Source organism: Osmerus mordax, chromosome 6 (assembly GCF_038355195.1).
Source record: "Osmerus mordax isolate fOsmMor3 chromosome 6, fOsmMor3.pri, whole genome shotgun sequence".
Lineage (NCBI taxonomy): Eukaryota > Metazoa > Chordata > Actinopteri > Osmeriformes > Osmeridae > Osmerus > Osmerus mordax.
Genome location: NC_090055.1, coordinates 8,254,052 through 8,269,190, shown reverse-complemented (window position 1 = coordinate 8,269,190; position 15,139 = coordinate 8,254,052). Strand labels below are relative to the sequence as shown.

Sequence of the window (15,139 nt, the reverse complement as noted above, 5' to 3'; positions counted from 1 at the left end):
CTAAAAGCACGACCTTTCCCACCGCTATGTGACAGGAGCACAGTGAGCCCAGCTCAGCTACGGTTTAGGAAACGTGACGTCACATTTCAGGAAGACATTGTATCCCACAATGCAACACGCAAGGAAGTGAATCACGTTCTGCGACTTAAACGCACAACCAAAACACATGGCTAAACATTCCTCGGGTAAAATATAGATTTAACACACACATATATAGGCATTTGGATTCAAACACAACATGAAAGTTAAAGTTCTTTGCAGGAATCCGGACGATTATGTTCGCGAGACGAAACTGGACATACAACGTGGTAAGCCGTGGTTCTGTCCGTATAAGTCACAGCAATACACTGTTATCGTTCAGCTATCGTTCTAGTTAGCGTTTCAGAGCATAAGTAAACCAGCTTGGTGACACCAGTGCAGAAACGTGCAACTTTATGTTAACTTCTTGTATGTTATTTATATATTGTGGCTCTATCCAGTTCCTAGAAACTACGACCCCACTCTCCATCCGTTCGAGGTGCCCAGAGAATACACCCGCGCCATGAACGCCACCAAGCTGGAGCGCGTTTTTGCCAAGCCGTTCCTGGCTTCCCTAGACGGGCACAGGGACGGCGTGAACTGCATGGCCAAGCACCCAAAGAGCCTATCCACTGTGCTCTCAGGAGCCTGCGATGGAGAGGTAGATGACTACCAGTCTGTCCAGCAGAACTTTGCTTTGTCGCGTCCCTTGTTATGGCATGGCAAGGCCAAGAGTTGGCTATGGAGTTACCTTGAGTTTGTAATGCTTACATATACGGACACTGTCATTTAACATATGTAACTCTAACCCTTTATGCTGTGACCCTCAGCTGAAAGTATGGAACCTTACCAAGCGGGAGTGTGTCCGCACGCTGCAGGCCCATGAAGGGTTCGTACGGGCAGCATGTGTTCGCTTTTGTGGAACATCCTTCTTCACAGTAAGTGAAGCTCAGATATACATCCTCAGGCCACCAAATGTCTGTTTTAAATTCAGGCTCATCACACTCTTAAATAAGTGTTCTCTGTAGACCAAATAACTGTAAGCATATAATGTTGGCCATGTGTGTTCTGTGAAACAGGTAGGTGATGACAAGACCATCAAACAGTGGAACATGGAGGCCCCGGGCTACGGACAGGAAGAGGAGCCAATCAACACCATTCTAGGAAAGGTAGGGCGGCACTTATTTTGGCACCCAATTAGGGCTACCGATACTCAAACTCAGGAGTGTGTTTCCTTGCTCTTGGCCTGTCACACAAGACTGCATTGGCTCTGTGAATCCAATCTCCTTAATGGTTTGCTGTTGTGTGCCTGTGCTGCAGTCTGTGTTCACGGGTCTGGACCACCACCAGACGGACGGGGTGTTTGTGACGTGCGGCCAACAGGTGGATGTCTGGGACGAGCAGAGGACCAGCCCAATCCGCTCGTTCTCCTGGGGCGTAGACAGCTTCAGTTGCGTCCGTTTCAACCCGGTGGAGGTCAGTCCAGCTTGCACGCCTGCCACACCATCCTCCTAGGCCCTTCGCCCAGAAGCCCTCAGCCGCTAGCTCTTTTAACACCCCTGCTCCTGGTGCATGTTACCCCAGTAACCCCTAACCACCTATTCCTACTACCCCAGTAACCCCTAACCACCTATTCCTACTACCCCAGTAACCCCTAACCACCTATCCCTGTTACCCCAGTAACCTCTAACCACCTATTCCTACTACCCCAGTAACCCCTAACCACCTATTCCTACTACCCCAGTAACCCCTAACCACCTATCCCTGTTACCCCAGTAACCTCTAACCACCTATTCCTACTACCCCAGTAACCCCTAACCACCTATCCCTGTTACCCCAGTAACCTCTAACCACCTATCCCTGTTACCCAGTAACCCCTAACCACCTATTCATGTTACCCAGTAACCCCTGACCACCTACTTCGGTTACCCCACCAGCCCCTAAACACTCAGAGCCCTATGTTCTTACAACCTCGACCACAAGAGGGCGCAGCCTTTCATCTGTTTCTTTCCACAGACTGAACTTCTCGCCAGCTGTGCCTCTGACAGAAGCATAGTGCTGTATGACATGAGGGAGGCTACACCTCTGAAAAAGGTAGGCCTACATATCGGATTATTATTCATTTTTTTACACCCACGCCCTTGTTCTCTTTTCAGATCCCCTTAGCACTGCTGTGTGTCAATAAAGTTGTGCTTACCCTTTCACAGGTGATTATGAGCATGAGGAGTAACAATTTGTGCTGGAACCCCATGGAGGCCTATTATTTCACATGCTCCAATGAAGATTACAAGTGAGTGAGGATTTCCACAATGCATATGCACTAGTCCTGATAAATACACTCCTCGTGTAGCCCTTGTTTGCGTGTTCATCTTCGTCTCTCCCTGTATCTCTTATCTCCCTCGCCTCTCTCTCTCTCCTAGTCTGTACACGTATGACATGAGGTACCTGGATAAGCCGGTCACGGTGCACATGGACCATGTGTCTGCCGTGCTGGACGTGGACTACTCGCCCACGGGCAAAGAGTTTGTCTCTGCCAGCTTTGACAAGACCATCCGGATCTTCCCCATGGACAGTGGCCGCAGCAGGTCAGCCCTCTCCTCCTCCCCATACAAATACACTGTGTAGACGTGGATGTAGAAAGAAAATGACAGGGTTCCCAAGAAACATTGATTTTTGTCTAATGCCTAGTGGTGATCACAGGCTGGGAACATCACATCTCGCATCTTCACACTATTGATGTGTTCGTGTTACATAGTGCTGGATCCACATTTAGCAGAGCTGTTTTCTGACAACATTAACATAAAAACTGGATTAGTAATACACAACAGCTTCTTCATTGTGTGTGTGTGTCCACAGGGAGGTGTACCACACCAAGCGCATGCAGCACGTCATCTGTATCAAGTGGTCTGCCGACAGCAAGTACATCCTAAGTGGATCTGATGAGATGAACATCAGGATGTGGAAGGCCAACGCTTCTGAGAAGCTAGGAGTGGTGAGATTCCTCTCCTCTCTCCCCCTCCTCCTGTCAGTACTATTCCTAGGAGAGGTAGCTAACTTATCCAGCTAGCTGGCCGGCTATCTCATTTAGCTTGTTTCTTAAAAGCTAGGGAACTGGCTGGACTGGCCACTTTCATATTTACCAGAAGATGAGCTTCAGTACATTCCCATGAAGTGTGTGTTGGGTGGTTCACTGCCCTCTGTTCATCCCCCCACCTCCCACCTGGATGGCCAGGTGCCCAGCTGCCTCCCCCCGGGTGAGGGTGAGGGCAGGTGAACGTGCCAGCCTGCCAGGCACAGCTGAAGTACACTAAGCTAGAACTGCAGTGGGCACTGCCAGGGGCTGAGATGGATGCTGTCTGACTGACAGCAGAATCACTCTCAATCAGGACAATGAACCAAAAAGCACAGGGGGCAGCCAGACAGAGACTGGAACCACGTGACTCAGCTAGGACAAACGCTTGGGATCTGATTGGACTGCCTAGGCCAAAGCCTGGATTTGTTATATCACTGAGACTTACCCCTGCATGACTTTCTGTTCTGTATATTGAAAGGTTTTATTTGAGGCCTAAAAGACTACAACCCCACAGTGCTCGCTCCACTGTGTTTCGCTCAACTTGTCATTTACGGTTCTGTTGAAATACCGAAGGCAACAGGCTCCCCCTGCCAGAAACGCCATTTAAGGATGAATCAAAGAGATCAATTGCGTTTTGCTGTGCCATCCCCACTAGCCATCTCTCATCCCCAGCCTGCTTCACTCTTCGCTATTCCCTTAATGCAGCTTAACGCCGGAGAATTGGCCAACTTTTGGCTCTTGTTTTACTGTCTGTGTGCGCGGGGAGATTTATCTGTAAAGCTTTGCACTTAAACAGATCAGACGCGGCGTGCTCCTATCAGCACTTTGAATCGGCCAATCACTTAGAGGGAGCGGACCCACTCTGGAAAATAATGAAGCATTAACAATCAAGCAGCAGCGGAGGATGGAGGGGGTATTTAATTATGGAGAAAAGCTGATTCAAAGCTCCAAGCATGGGAGGGTCTGAAGATGTCCCGCAATGGGGGGAGGGGGGGGGGGGGGTGTTTCTGACCACTGCATCTCTTACACCTCTGGGTGACCTTTAACCTCCATGACAGAGAGGGTCACACTGGAGAACAGGCCAGAGCTGGAGGACTGCTGGACCCTCTGTCATGTCTCTGACCATCCAGGTGTAGATGACATGGCGAAGAGTGAACACCGGACTTACTCCATATGAATGAAGGTTCAGTTTAGCTGTCCACCTTCCTTGCTTCACAGAGCGGAAGGCCGTTTGTGTCGCACCAGTCGTGTACGAGAAAAAACCGAACATAGTCTCTCCATCAGACGCTGCAGGACCGAGAACTTCCTGAATCTCGCCCCTACACCAAGACTGCCACTTGTTCCCTTTAAAGTAGCGAGAGGAGTTCTCTGATTGTGGAGTCACCAGTTAGTTGGTGTTGTCTTCTCCCTGGAGCGTGTTGTTGTGTGTGGAATTTCATAAATAACATTTTAACAAGGCTGTACGGATGATAGTCCGGGGAAAGGGGTGCTCGTCTTGAACGCAATTGAGTTCGAGAAAAATCATTGCGTTTAATTAGAATGAAAGCCCCTTAGAGAGCTCGTACTTAAAGAAGCCTGCAGACAGAAAATCAGACAGGCTCCAGGTTTTTATGAGCGAGAGAGAGAGTGAGAGAAACGGAGGATGGAGAGAGAGAGCGACCATGAGGGTTGAAGGAGGTGGGGAAAGCGAGAGGGAGTAGAAAAGTGTGTTGGACTCGCTGTCTTTGTCCGAACCTTGATTGAAATGTGAGTGTGCCGGTTGTCAGGCATGACTGACAACTTACTGTACACACTGGGCCAACATTTTACTATGCCACCAACAGGCATGCTTCACACATGGTAGTAAACGTGCAGTAAATTTGCAACATAAACCTGTAACTGTTACCCTTGACTGTTACTTACAAGGGACCATGGCTGAATCTGTCCCTGCCTTAACGCTTTCGAGAAGCTCGCCCTCTCTCTCTCGCCCCCCCACCCTCTCTCCTACTTTCTCCTCTTTCCCCTCCTTTCTCTTTCAGTCACACACACACACACACACACACACACACACACACACAAATTCTCCTTCTTTGTTATAGTCATGTTTTGTTTTTTTTATGCAACAATGTCCCCCCCCCCCTCCCCCCCCCCCCCAGATGACCCCCAGGGAGAAAGCAGCGGTGAATTACAATGAGAAGCTGAAGGAGAAGTTCCAGCACCACCCTCAGATCCGACGCATCTCGCGTCACCGCCACCTGCCCAAGGCCATCTTCTCCCAGAGCAAGGAGCTGCGCGTCATGAAGGACGCTCGCCGCAGGAAGTACGTTGCCCGCCCCCCCCCCCCCCCCCCCCCCCGCGTGCTCGTCCTCCCTCCTCCACCTCCTCACCCCCCCCCCCCCCCCCCGCCTGCACTTTACCTTCATTCTTCTTTTCTAATATGGACTGTACACAGTCCATATTAGACTGTACACAGCCCTCTACTGTACAGTAGAGGGCTGTGTCCTGGCCATTCTCCAGGCCGGCCAGAAGGCCCTGCTTGTGTCCATGTCGTGGTTATGAGACTGTGGCTGACCGCCAGGTCAGGCCTGACCTCTCACAGTAAACTAACCTAACGACACCCTGCTCTGATATCACGGCCCAGCCGCGCTCCTCTACACTACGCTAATCACCTCTTTGACAGACCCACACATAGCCTGCATGGGCCAAGTCTCCTGGAAATACCAGTGTTCCCTGTATCCATTGTACATGACTAGGTTTTCCTACTTGTCATTTTACTGTGCAGAGTGTCGTCGACTGTCTCCATGCAAGAGGCGTTTTTTCAGTTGACGGGATATTTGCTAGTCCATGACTCAAACCGTGTGCGAGAATCCCTTTCTTCACCCCATACACACACACACACTCCCTCTCTTTCAGCCCCCACCTCCTCCATCTTTCTCTCTCCTATGTCTCTTGGTTTCCCCTGCTGCTGCTTCTCCTTCTAAGCATTCTCACCTGGTGATCTGTCCGTCTGGTTATTCATTTTCTCGTGTGTGTGTGTGTGTTTGCAGGGAGAGGAATGTGAGGAAGCACAGCCGTCCAGGATCCATGCCTGTTGTGTCAGAGAAGGAGAAGCACGTGGTGGCGGTGGTCAAGTAGAAAAGTCCTCCGGCTCCTCCCCTGTACATTTGACCTTTGACCTGGAGGAAGGACTTCCTGTTCTGCGTTTTTCCGAAGAGCAGTTGGGAGTCATGTTGGCTGAGCAAAACGAGATGGAGAACTTGGAGAGCGGAGCACAGAACTAGCGGATTTGAAAATGTCTGTCTGACTGGTCTGATCTCATAGTACCACACACACTGCCTGCCCGGCACTGTATGGAACTGTGTTGCTCCTCCTCAAACACATTAATAACAGATGTTAATAGCTTCTTTTTTTATCTGGAAAGGGAAATGAAAACAGATAAGGAAACCGTTTTAACTATAAAATGTAATAAAAATCATCTGGACCTATACATCAGTCTTGTTTATTTGGGTTTTTGATGGTGGGGGTGGGGGTGGGGGGGAACCATTGATGGAACTTTTAAGAAACGTCTTAAAAAAACAAAAACAAACGGCTAATTTTCTGGATCAATGTGTTTGAATGTGTTGTGATCCTATAACCTCTGAACCCTGATCAAGGAGAATGGAGCTGTTGAGTGCATGAGTGTGTTATCCTTTAGGAGGGGTTATGGTCGACAGAGAGGGTGAGGTTGTTGGCATAGGGGGTTGTATTGAATATATTGTTTGTGAGAAGGAAGGTGCAGGTGTGTGACGAAGATGTACACAAACTGGAAACAATACAAATGAAAATAGCTTTTTCTCTGGTTTTCAGTTTAATAGTCATAATTTAAATACATTTTAAATAAAGGCTTGTTTAATTGTATTCTTGATTGATACTGATTCAGAGTGATTCAGGGATTCGCCAAGACTCCCCCTATGGTGACTATGATCTTAACCATTTCGCAGTCATCGTGCGCTCATCTTCACTCATCTGCTGAATTATGTATGAAGCTTTCGTAGTATCGCGGTCACTTATCATCTATATTCCAGCGTACGGAGGTCTCCAGTCCGCGTTTTGCCAGAGCTCTCCGCCTCCTGTCAGCAAGCTCCGTCGGCAGGCCGCCCTCTCCAGTTCCATTGCCATGGAGCGCCCCATCTTTGTTCTACGCGTTTCTGTCGCTCCGCCCACTCATCTTATTGGGATTTTTTCATTGCATCCATTTTTGTGCATTTAAGAAATCTCCAAGAATTAACAACCTGGCGGAAAGCGAGAAAGAGAGTGTGGAGGACTGATCCGCAAAGAACATAAACACGAGCGGACCACACATCTTTATTACAATATGCGAACAACCCTTTTCTGTAGGATGACAGCGATGGGTTAGACAGGATATAACATGATTGCGAAATAAAAGGCAAGAGCTTTTTTTCTTCTGTATTTTATCTTCTGCCCGTCCGTGGATAGTCGGGGGGCTTTATGTGTGGAGGAAGCCGACTTGGCGCAAAAGGACCGTGTAATATTTTGTATAAGGTCCTCTGTATGTTCCCGTTCATTATGTCCATCTTTCTGAAACTGGCTTGCCTTTGACGTTCTATGTGTGAATTAGACATTTCTGCTGATGATGTCTCGATGTCTTCAACGATGAACTCAAAGATCAGTCTGTATTCATGTGGACATCCAGCATACAGGACTCTTAAACCGCTGGTCTTCATCACCAGGACAAGCATTTCTTGTGTTGGATAGCTAACCACAGGCAATTTAAAGTAAAGCCGTTCATTTTGTGTCTTTTATTTTAAGGCACTAACCAGGCAAGCATACATGTGTTTAGATTCGACTGACATGTCTTTTGGCTTTGGTGTTGGCTTTTCTACAGTAGTTCAGTTCAGACTCATTACCAGATTTGGGGGGACGGGTACAGTGCACAAACTGTATTTCAGTTTCAACTTTTCTCATCTTCTAAAATTAAACCCCACATTATTTCGCTGGCTGTTGTTCTTTTTAGCAATTGTGTCTAAAGATGTCTGCTCCACTCGGGCCCCGGGGCGGGCCTGCCGCTCCTCCAGCGGCTGGCGTGCTACCGGAGCTGCCCGACCTCAGCCACCTCACCGAGGAGGAGAGGAAGATCATCCTCGGCGTCATGGACCGACAGAAAAAGGAAGACGAGAAGGAACAGTCTATGCTCAAGTGAGTCATTGTGAATCGCTCCATCTTGACGTGACAGTGTGCTGCTGTGGACGGTGCTCTCAGCTGGGCTGGCGAGACCCTGTTGTAACTGGTTGTCGCGAGCTGATGTTGCTGATTGCAGGGCGCAAGCAACCTGGCCGCTACATTTATAATTGTGAAGCATACAGATGTATAGGCCTTTCCAGTGGCTTCATCAATAGACTGTTGGGTAGGCAAGGGTAACATGCTGCCAGAAATAGACTGGCCTGTCCATTCGGTGAATGTTTTGGCTTCTATGAGGACACCGTGGTGTAGGGGTTGCTCTCTCCTGTGAGCTGCCATTGTACATTTCCAGCAGAGCATCCTTAAATGTCTTTCGACAGGAGGATATGCATTTGAATCATCCTACCACTCCGTAACACAGGGGTGGGTTAGCAACGGGCGCCATCTTCGCGGCAAAACCCTAGCCTACTATTTTCCTTCACTTTCATCGAACAACGCACCGTTTCAATAGTTTGATGTATGTGTCCAGCTAATAGCACAACGTGTGCGTATGAATTAAACATATCTGCTGTGTTGTAGGCTGCCCAACCCGATTCTGTGAAAACGGAAGCGTTCCCCTCTCTCGCACAGATGTCGCTCGGAGCGTTTCAGCACCACGGCGCTGTCCGCTGCTTTTTAAGGTGGAGCGGGAGCGCTCGCGCGTGCAGTCCGCTCTGCTACTCGTGTTGCACATATAGTGTGTAAGACTATAGCACTCGCGCACATACTTCCTCGTTTCAAACAGCACATTCCAAATGGATACATTGTTCGCAGTAGCTACACCAGAGCTCTGTTTGGTTGATCATAACCCTGGCCAGTGTAGCGCTCCGGGGTTGTTATTATTAGATCTCTGCCGCCCTACATCTGTTTTCAGAAGTTTACATTTTACCATTGAGTTGAGACCTTAGGGTCTGTAGACCAGTTTATTGTACCACATGCCTGAAAAAGCACATGTTGTGGCTCCACACTGTCACAAGGACAGTATGAAGTTTGAAGATGGCATACATGATGACCAGGCAGCATGTCTGTATAGTATCTGTATAGGGTCAGTTGTAGAATTGCTCTAGGGATCTGTGCAGATAAACCAACCAACCTACCACCAACGCTGTCAGGCAGGGTGTCAATCCCTCTCTTGGTCCAACCTAGCCTACCCCCAGTCAGCACCTGGTAGGTTCCTCCAGCCTGTCATCCTACCTGGGGAGGGAATGTGACACTAAAAGGCCAGCACACTAAAAGGCCAGCACACTAAAAGGCCAGCACACTAAAAGGCCAGCACACTAAAAGCTGCTATTTCCTGTTATTGTCTTTATTGTCAGTGTTCTTTATGTCACTGTTGACTGAGACTTGCGGTAGCTAAGGCTGTTCAGACGGTCCACAATGAGAGGCTATTCTGTATGTGCGTGCGTGTGTGTGTGCTCTGGCTAAATCATTGAGGAAGTGTGACGCTCGAGGTCCAGACAATCAGTTTCTGCCTGGCTCTACATAGCAGTTGTTTTCCATCAGCAGGTAAATATTAACAGTATTATCTGGGATGAGGGTGAAGCAACACTGAGGTGAATATGACTCACAGATGCCCAGAAACGGACATAGGGCAGGCACCTTGGCTCGTCCGTGCGTGTGTGTGTGTGTGTGAATCATCCTGGCAGTTTTTTTCCACAGCCCAGTGATTTTCTGTATCTGACACTTTCTGTAGTGTGTGTGTGTGTGTGTGTGTGTCAATTACTGTCTGTGTGTGAGAAAGACAGTTTCTCTGAGGTAAAAGGATTGTCAGCTTTAGTCACTCGCAGGCAGGAAGTGATGTCACAGTCAGGCCGGACTGAGCATGTGTGGTAGGGATGCGGTGGTTCCTTGCAGGCTACATAGATCTCCAGCCCTTTTGAATACTCGAAAACACTTACCTCCTTCCTCACCTTGAGCTAATCGTTGATCTAACATGATTGGATGGGTGAAAACGTTGTTTTGCTTTTTGACTCGGTATGAACGCACTGACATCCATCCTGTCATATCAGATCAGTCGTTTTCTGAAAGATGCAGAGAGGAAGGAGCTGTGTTTAAACAGGACCTACGTGTGACCTACGTGCAGAGACCAAAATATAAGATGTTGATAGGTCCACTGATGAAACCGATCGTTTGGGGTCATCTCCGCTTCAACAAATGACTCGATTCCCTTTGCTTTTCAGTCAGTGAGTCTGTGTGTGTTGCACTGTGCTGCCAACCACTGACAGTCCCCAGCACACCTTTGTGTCTCGGTGATCGTGATTTGAGCTGAGCTGGAAAGGAGAGAGGAGGAGAGAGGAGTCTGTCCCTTCCATCACCCACAGGATCTTGCCCAGGCTTGTGCGTGCATTTGTGCGTGTGCGTCGATGCGCATTTACAGTATTTGACTCAAACACCAGCTTTGTCTCACCAAAGAGATGTTCTGTCATCCACTTGCACACGTTGATTCTAATAATAGCATAGCACCAGTAAGAAGTGATGCAATATAGAATGTTTACGGCACATAGGCCTCCAATTAGGTCTGGCCAGGTGGGTTCTCACTTCAAACAGACTGATCCACTTCAGTCAGCCAGCTTATCTCCACATGCATCACTGAACCACCCCAGCAGTTCAGTACTAATAGACCTGGAAGCCCTTCACCCACAGCCAGACCTGGGGACCTGCTCACCAGGATGGGGTGACCCTGATTGGGCATGGGCCTCCACATCCCCTACCCCCGGAGAGCGGGCGCGGCTGTGGCTCCGTGGTGGTGCTGAAGAGATGAGACCCCCCCATCTCTCTGGCTTCCTGCCCCACCTCCGAGGCTCCTCTGGTGGGCGGACTGACTTGTTATGGTGCCCTGTGGAACCAGCCTGGCCTTTGTCTGACAGCCCTAATTACAGTGACTGTCTCAATGAGGGATCCCAACTTAGATAGCTGTTGTTCTAGGGTAGGAGGAGAGGAAGAGAAAGGGGAGGAAAGGAGGGGAGATGATAGGAGAGAGAAGGAGGGGAAAGGAGAAGAGAAATAAGGGGGGAAGTGAGCATTGGGAAAAAAGAAAGGGGAGGAAAGGTGAAGCCAAGGATGTCCGCTTAGAAACACAACCTCCTCAGCAGCTCCTGTCTCCTGCTGTGTCTCGCCCTGGATCTGACCAGGATGTGAACCTCTGCCCCTGACCTGGCTAACCTCTGATCCTGACCCTGACCTGGCCGACCTCTGTCCCTGGCTTTGACAGGAGAAGACACCGGCGACAGAGAACACAGCAGAGCAGGAGGCCAGAGAAGAGAGCCGAGCAGAGCAGCTCCAGGAAGTACAGCATGTCAGCTTCCAGAGAGGAGTTCCACCCTCCCCCCCCCAGTCCCACCGCCACCACCAGAGACCTATGGTTGTGTAGCGAGGCAGAGCAGGCGTGTGCATCGCTTCACAGCTTCCCACTGGACAATGTAGACACACGCTTCCTCTCTCCCTCCCTCGCTTCCTCGCTTCCTCGCGCCATCCCTCCCTCACTAGCTTTACCATGCGAAGAGCAGATTCTGTTGTGCGCTTTCCAGAGACTACAGTACCATCCCCCTCCACTCACCCCCAGGGAAGGAAGAGAGAGAGAGAGAAACAGAGAGAGAAAGAGAGAGTGAGATGGAGAGAAGGAGAGAGTGAGAGAGAGTGGTATATAGAGATAGAAGATGCAGTGTTGACTCCATAGAGCAGAAAGCACGCCAGATAAATACATCATGCTAATTAAAGTAACAATGCTTTTGGCCTGGCCAAGGTTGGCATGCTCACAGGTCTACTGTGCTGTACAGTAGGTCAGCTCAATGGGGCCGCGAGCTGGTTGCAGCAAACATGGCAACGAGCGCTGTCATCTGCTGTTATCATAAAGTACCTCTGCTTATCTCTATCACCTCTTTCTCATTCGGTCTTGTTCTCTCTCTCTCTCTTCTTCCCTCTGTCATCCTCTTTGACATCGCTCACCTCTCTCTTGTTCTCCTCCTATTACCCTCTCGTTTTCCTCACTCTGTCATTCTTTTTCTTTTTCACTCCCCAATATCTTTCCCTCCATGTTCTGTCTCTAAATCTCTCTCTCTCTTAATAAGCTTGAATTAAACATCTTTTACTTTTTGGAATTCAGTTGAACCTCCCCTCTGGGTAGTGATGGTATTGGTGGAGAGGGAGGGCCCAGTGCCCCTGTGTGTGTGACCAGAGAGGGCTTAGGGGATGAGACTGTAGGCTCTATCCCTGTGGATGACCAGGGACAGAAAAAAACAACATTTCCCAGTGTCCTTTTGCTTGTTCCCTTTGGGTCCAGCTGGATTACCTCAAGGCATTGAAAGTTCAGGGAGAGGGCTTTTCTGTACAGCGAGGACACCATTGTGTGTGTGTGTCCGTGTGTATGTGTGTGTATTTGTGTGTGCTGCCAACAGCTGGTGACGGACACTAGGTGATGGTACCGATTTGTATCAAGCTGATGGTAAGAATCCTCATGCCGTCAGTTGGACTATATTTGGACTATAATTACACTGCAAATGCTTTGTTTTCTCCAGTGGCATGTAGGCAGGGAGACAGGCAGTCAGACAGATAGATAGGTAGGCAGGCAGGCAGGGTGAAAGACAGAAAGGCTAGCAGGCAGGGAGACAGGCTGGCAGGGTGAGAGACAGACAGTCAAGCAGGCAGGGAGACAGGCCGACAGGAAAGAAAGTAAAGGTAGGTATGCTGGGATGTAAGCAGGTTAGCTCAAGGTGTCTCTCCTGTGGTCTCTCTGGAGTTTGCTAAACTGTAGGTCTCTATGGAGTGTGCTATACTGTAGGTCTCTCTCTGTCAGGCTGTTGGTGTCTCTCCCCTGAGCAAACATCCCGGCAGGCTAATGGAGGCTGGTCTCTATAGAGACTGCAGAGAGACTGGCAAATAAAGGAGCAGGCCAAAGTAAATGAACTGGTACGTCAATCCGCCCGTGTCTTTGGGATGAATCAGCATTTGATTCATGTTGATGTGGTCTAAGCTGGGCCCCTCTGCCTATTGACGACCCCCCCCCCCCCCCCCACACACACACACGCACACCCTTTCCAACTCCCCCACCCCACCCTGGTCTTAGACCTAATAGGCTTCACACCTGGCGTCAGTACCTCACTGCTGAGATCTGCAGGGCAGGGTTGAACTGAATAGACTGCAATAGCAGAAGAACAACAAAGGTTGTAGTTTTAGTTTACAAAAAAACTTTATTTTAAGGGTACGTGAACTACCATGTACGTAACTATATTGCAATTCCTATAGCTTAGTAAAAACATTGTAGGTACATACAAATTGCTATATAATAAAATGATATTACAGGTTTGCGGTAGGGGTTATTTCAAAAGTGTATGAAGGCACGGATTGGGGGAGGGGTGTAGAGGATGCCGAAAGGGGCAGTTGAAGGTCTGAACTACAAAAGTGGTCTCTTTTGTGAACACTCTCCCTCTCTCTTCCCCTCTCTCTCCTTCTCTTTCCCACTCGCTCTCTTTCCCTCTCCTTCTATACCCTCCCTCTCTCTCTCCTTATCCCTCTCTCTCTCCCCTCCTCCTTCTCTCCCTCTTTCTCTCTACCTCTCCCTATCTCTCTCTGTGTCTCCATCCCTCAGTTTCTCTCTCTCTCCCACTCCCCCTGCCTCCTTTCTCTCTCTCTCTCTCTCTCTCTCTCTCTCTCTCTCTCTCTCTCTCTCTCTCTCTCTCTCTCTCTCTCTCTCTCTCTTTCTCTCTCTCTCTCTCTCTCTCTCTCTCTCTCTCTCTCTCTCTCCGTCTGTGTGTACGCTGCTCTTCAGGACTCAGCTGGTTAGAGCAGGTGCTGGCTGGTGACGCAAAAAAAAAGCCAGTGTCTGTCTGCCTGTTCCTGCTTCCTATCACACACACACACACACACACACACACACACACACACACACCACACACACACACACACCCTCCTTGTGTATACTATCCCTGGTATATAATAGCCATGGCAGCACTGAGGCCTGTCCAAAGAGAGTCTTATATAATGGCCATTGCGGTGGCTGTGTTGACTAACCTTACATGTGCTTATGCAAGTCCTAATCACTTCCTTTTGAGCCGACATTAGCCGTTGTTTTGAGGGTCTTGTCACTCATGCCGTCTCTTCACCACAGATAAACATCCCGGCTTACTGACTGGTACAGTAGGTGGAGTCTCAGTGCATTATGGAACTCTTAACGCCTACAGCTTCCCATGGCTTGTTATGGCCCCTTGCAAGGTTAGGGTAAGTGTGTGTGTGTGTGGTGTGTGTGTGAGATTGAGTGTTAGGTTTAGAGGTGGTGCGTGGGGTCAGACATGAGTCAATATACTCTGTGATCAGATTCTGATGTTTCAATGAAGTTGTATTTCATTCTGTTTGAATTGATTAGATGATACTCTATTTGATTATATTCTATCCCCTTACATTCTACTACATTGTTTTGCATTTGTATTCCCTTCTATTCTATTTGGTTCTACTCTGATGTATTGTGTTCTGTTTTTGGCCTTGACCATAGTATATCTGATGGGGACTGACATGAACTCCAGTCAGGGTGGCAGGGGTGGCAGGGGTGGCAGGCAGAGCAGATTACAGTAGAGGCTGATTGACTTCAGACAGGGCCGACCTACGGAGGCATCGTTGTGATGACACTAATGAATATATACTCTTACATAAGCTGGGGACACTATGCATACTGTACTCACACTATGCTCTGCTCAGGGACCCCGTCCAGCAGAGGCTTGATATAATGGGGGGGGGGGGGGGGGGGTCCACAAAGACTGCTAGACATCTTTGGGCAGTTTGTGTGTGTGCTTGTGTGTGTCATCAAGACAGCAGCAAATGCCAGGCATGCTATGATCTCCGTCACATGACTGAGAGTGATTG

General features: G+C 49.0%; 2 protein-coding genes across 2 annotated transcripts in view; both read left to right on the top strand.

Moving 5' to 3' along the window:
- Nucleotides 1-10: 10 nt before the first annotated feature.
- dcaf13 (ddb1 and cul4 associated factor 13) lies at nucleotides 11-6,557 on the top strand. The gene is made up of 11 exons (XM_067237830.1): nucleotides 11-308; nucleotides 480-679; nucleotides 849-956; nucleotides 1,098-1,187; nucleotides 1,339-1,494; nucleotides 2,035-2,112; nucleotides 2,226-2,308; nucleotides 2,439-2,603; nucleotides 2,875-3,010; nucleotides 5,227-5,390; nucleotides 6,118-6,557. The coding sequence occupies exons 1-11, from the start codon at nucleotides 239-241 to the stop codon at nucleotides 6,203-6,205; spliced, it is 1,338 nt and encodes a 445-aa protein (XP_067093931.1). The 5' UTR covers nucleotides 11-238; the 3' UTR covers nucleotides 6,206-6,557.
- Nucleotides 6,558-8,099: 1,542 nt separating this feature from the next.
- The window catches only part of rims2a (regulating synaptic membrane exocytosis 2a), a 92,278-nt gene continuing 85,238 nt past the window's right edge, over nucleotides 8,100-15,139 (top strand). Inside the window, exon 1 of the mRNA XM_067237414.1 lies at nucleotides 8,100-8,266. Coding sequence (XP_067093515.1) covers nucleotides 8,100-8,266 — 167 coding nt within the window. The remainder of the gene's footprint in view (nucleotides 8,267-15,139) is intronic.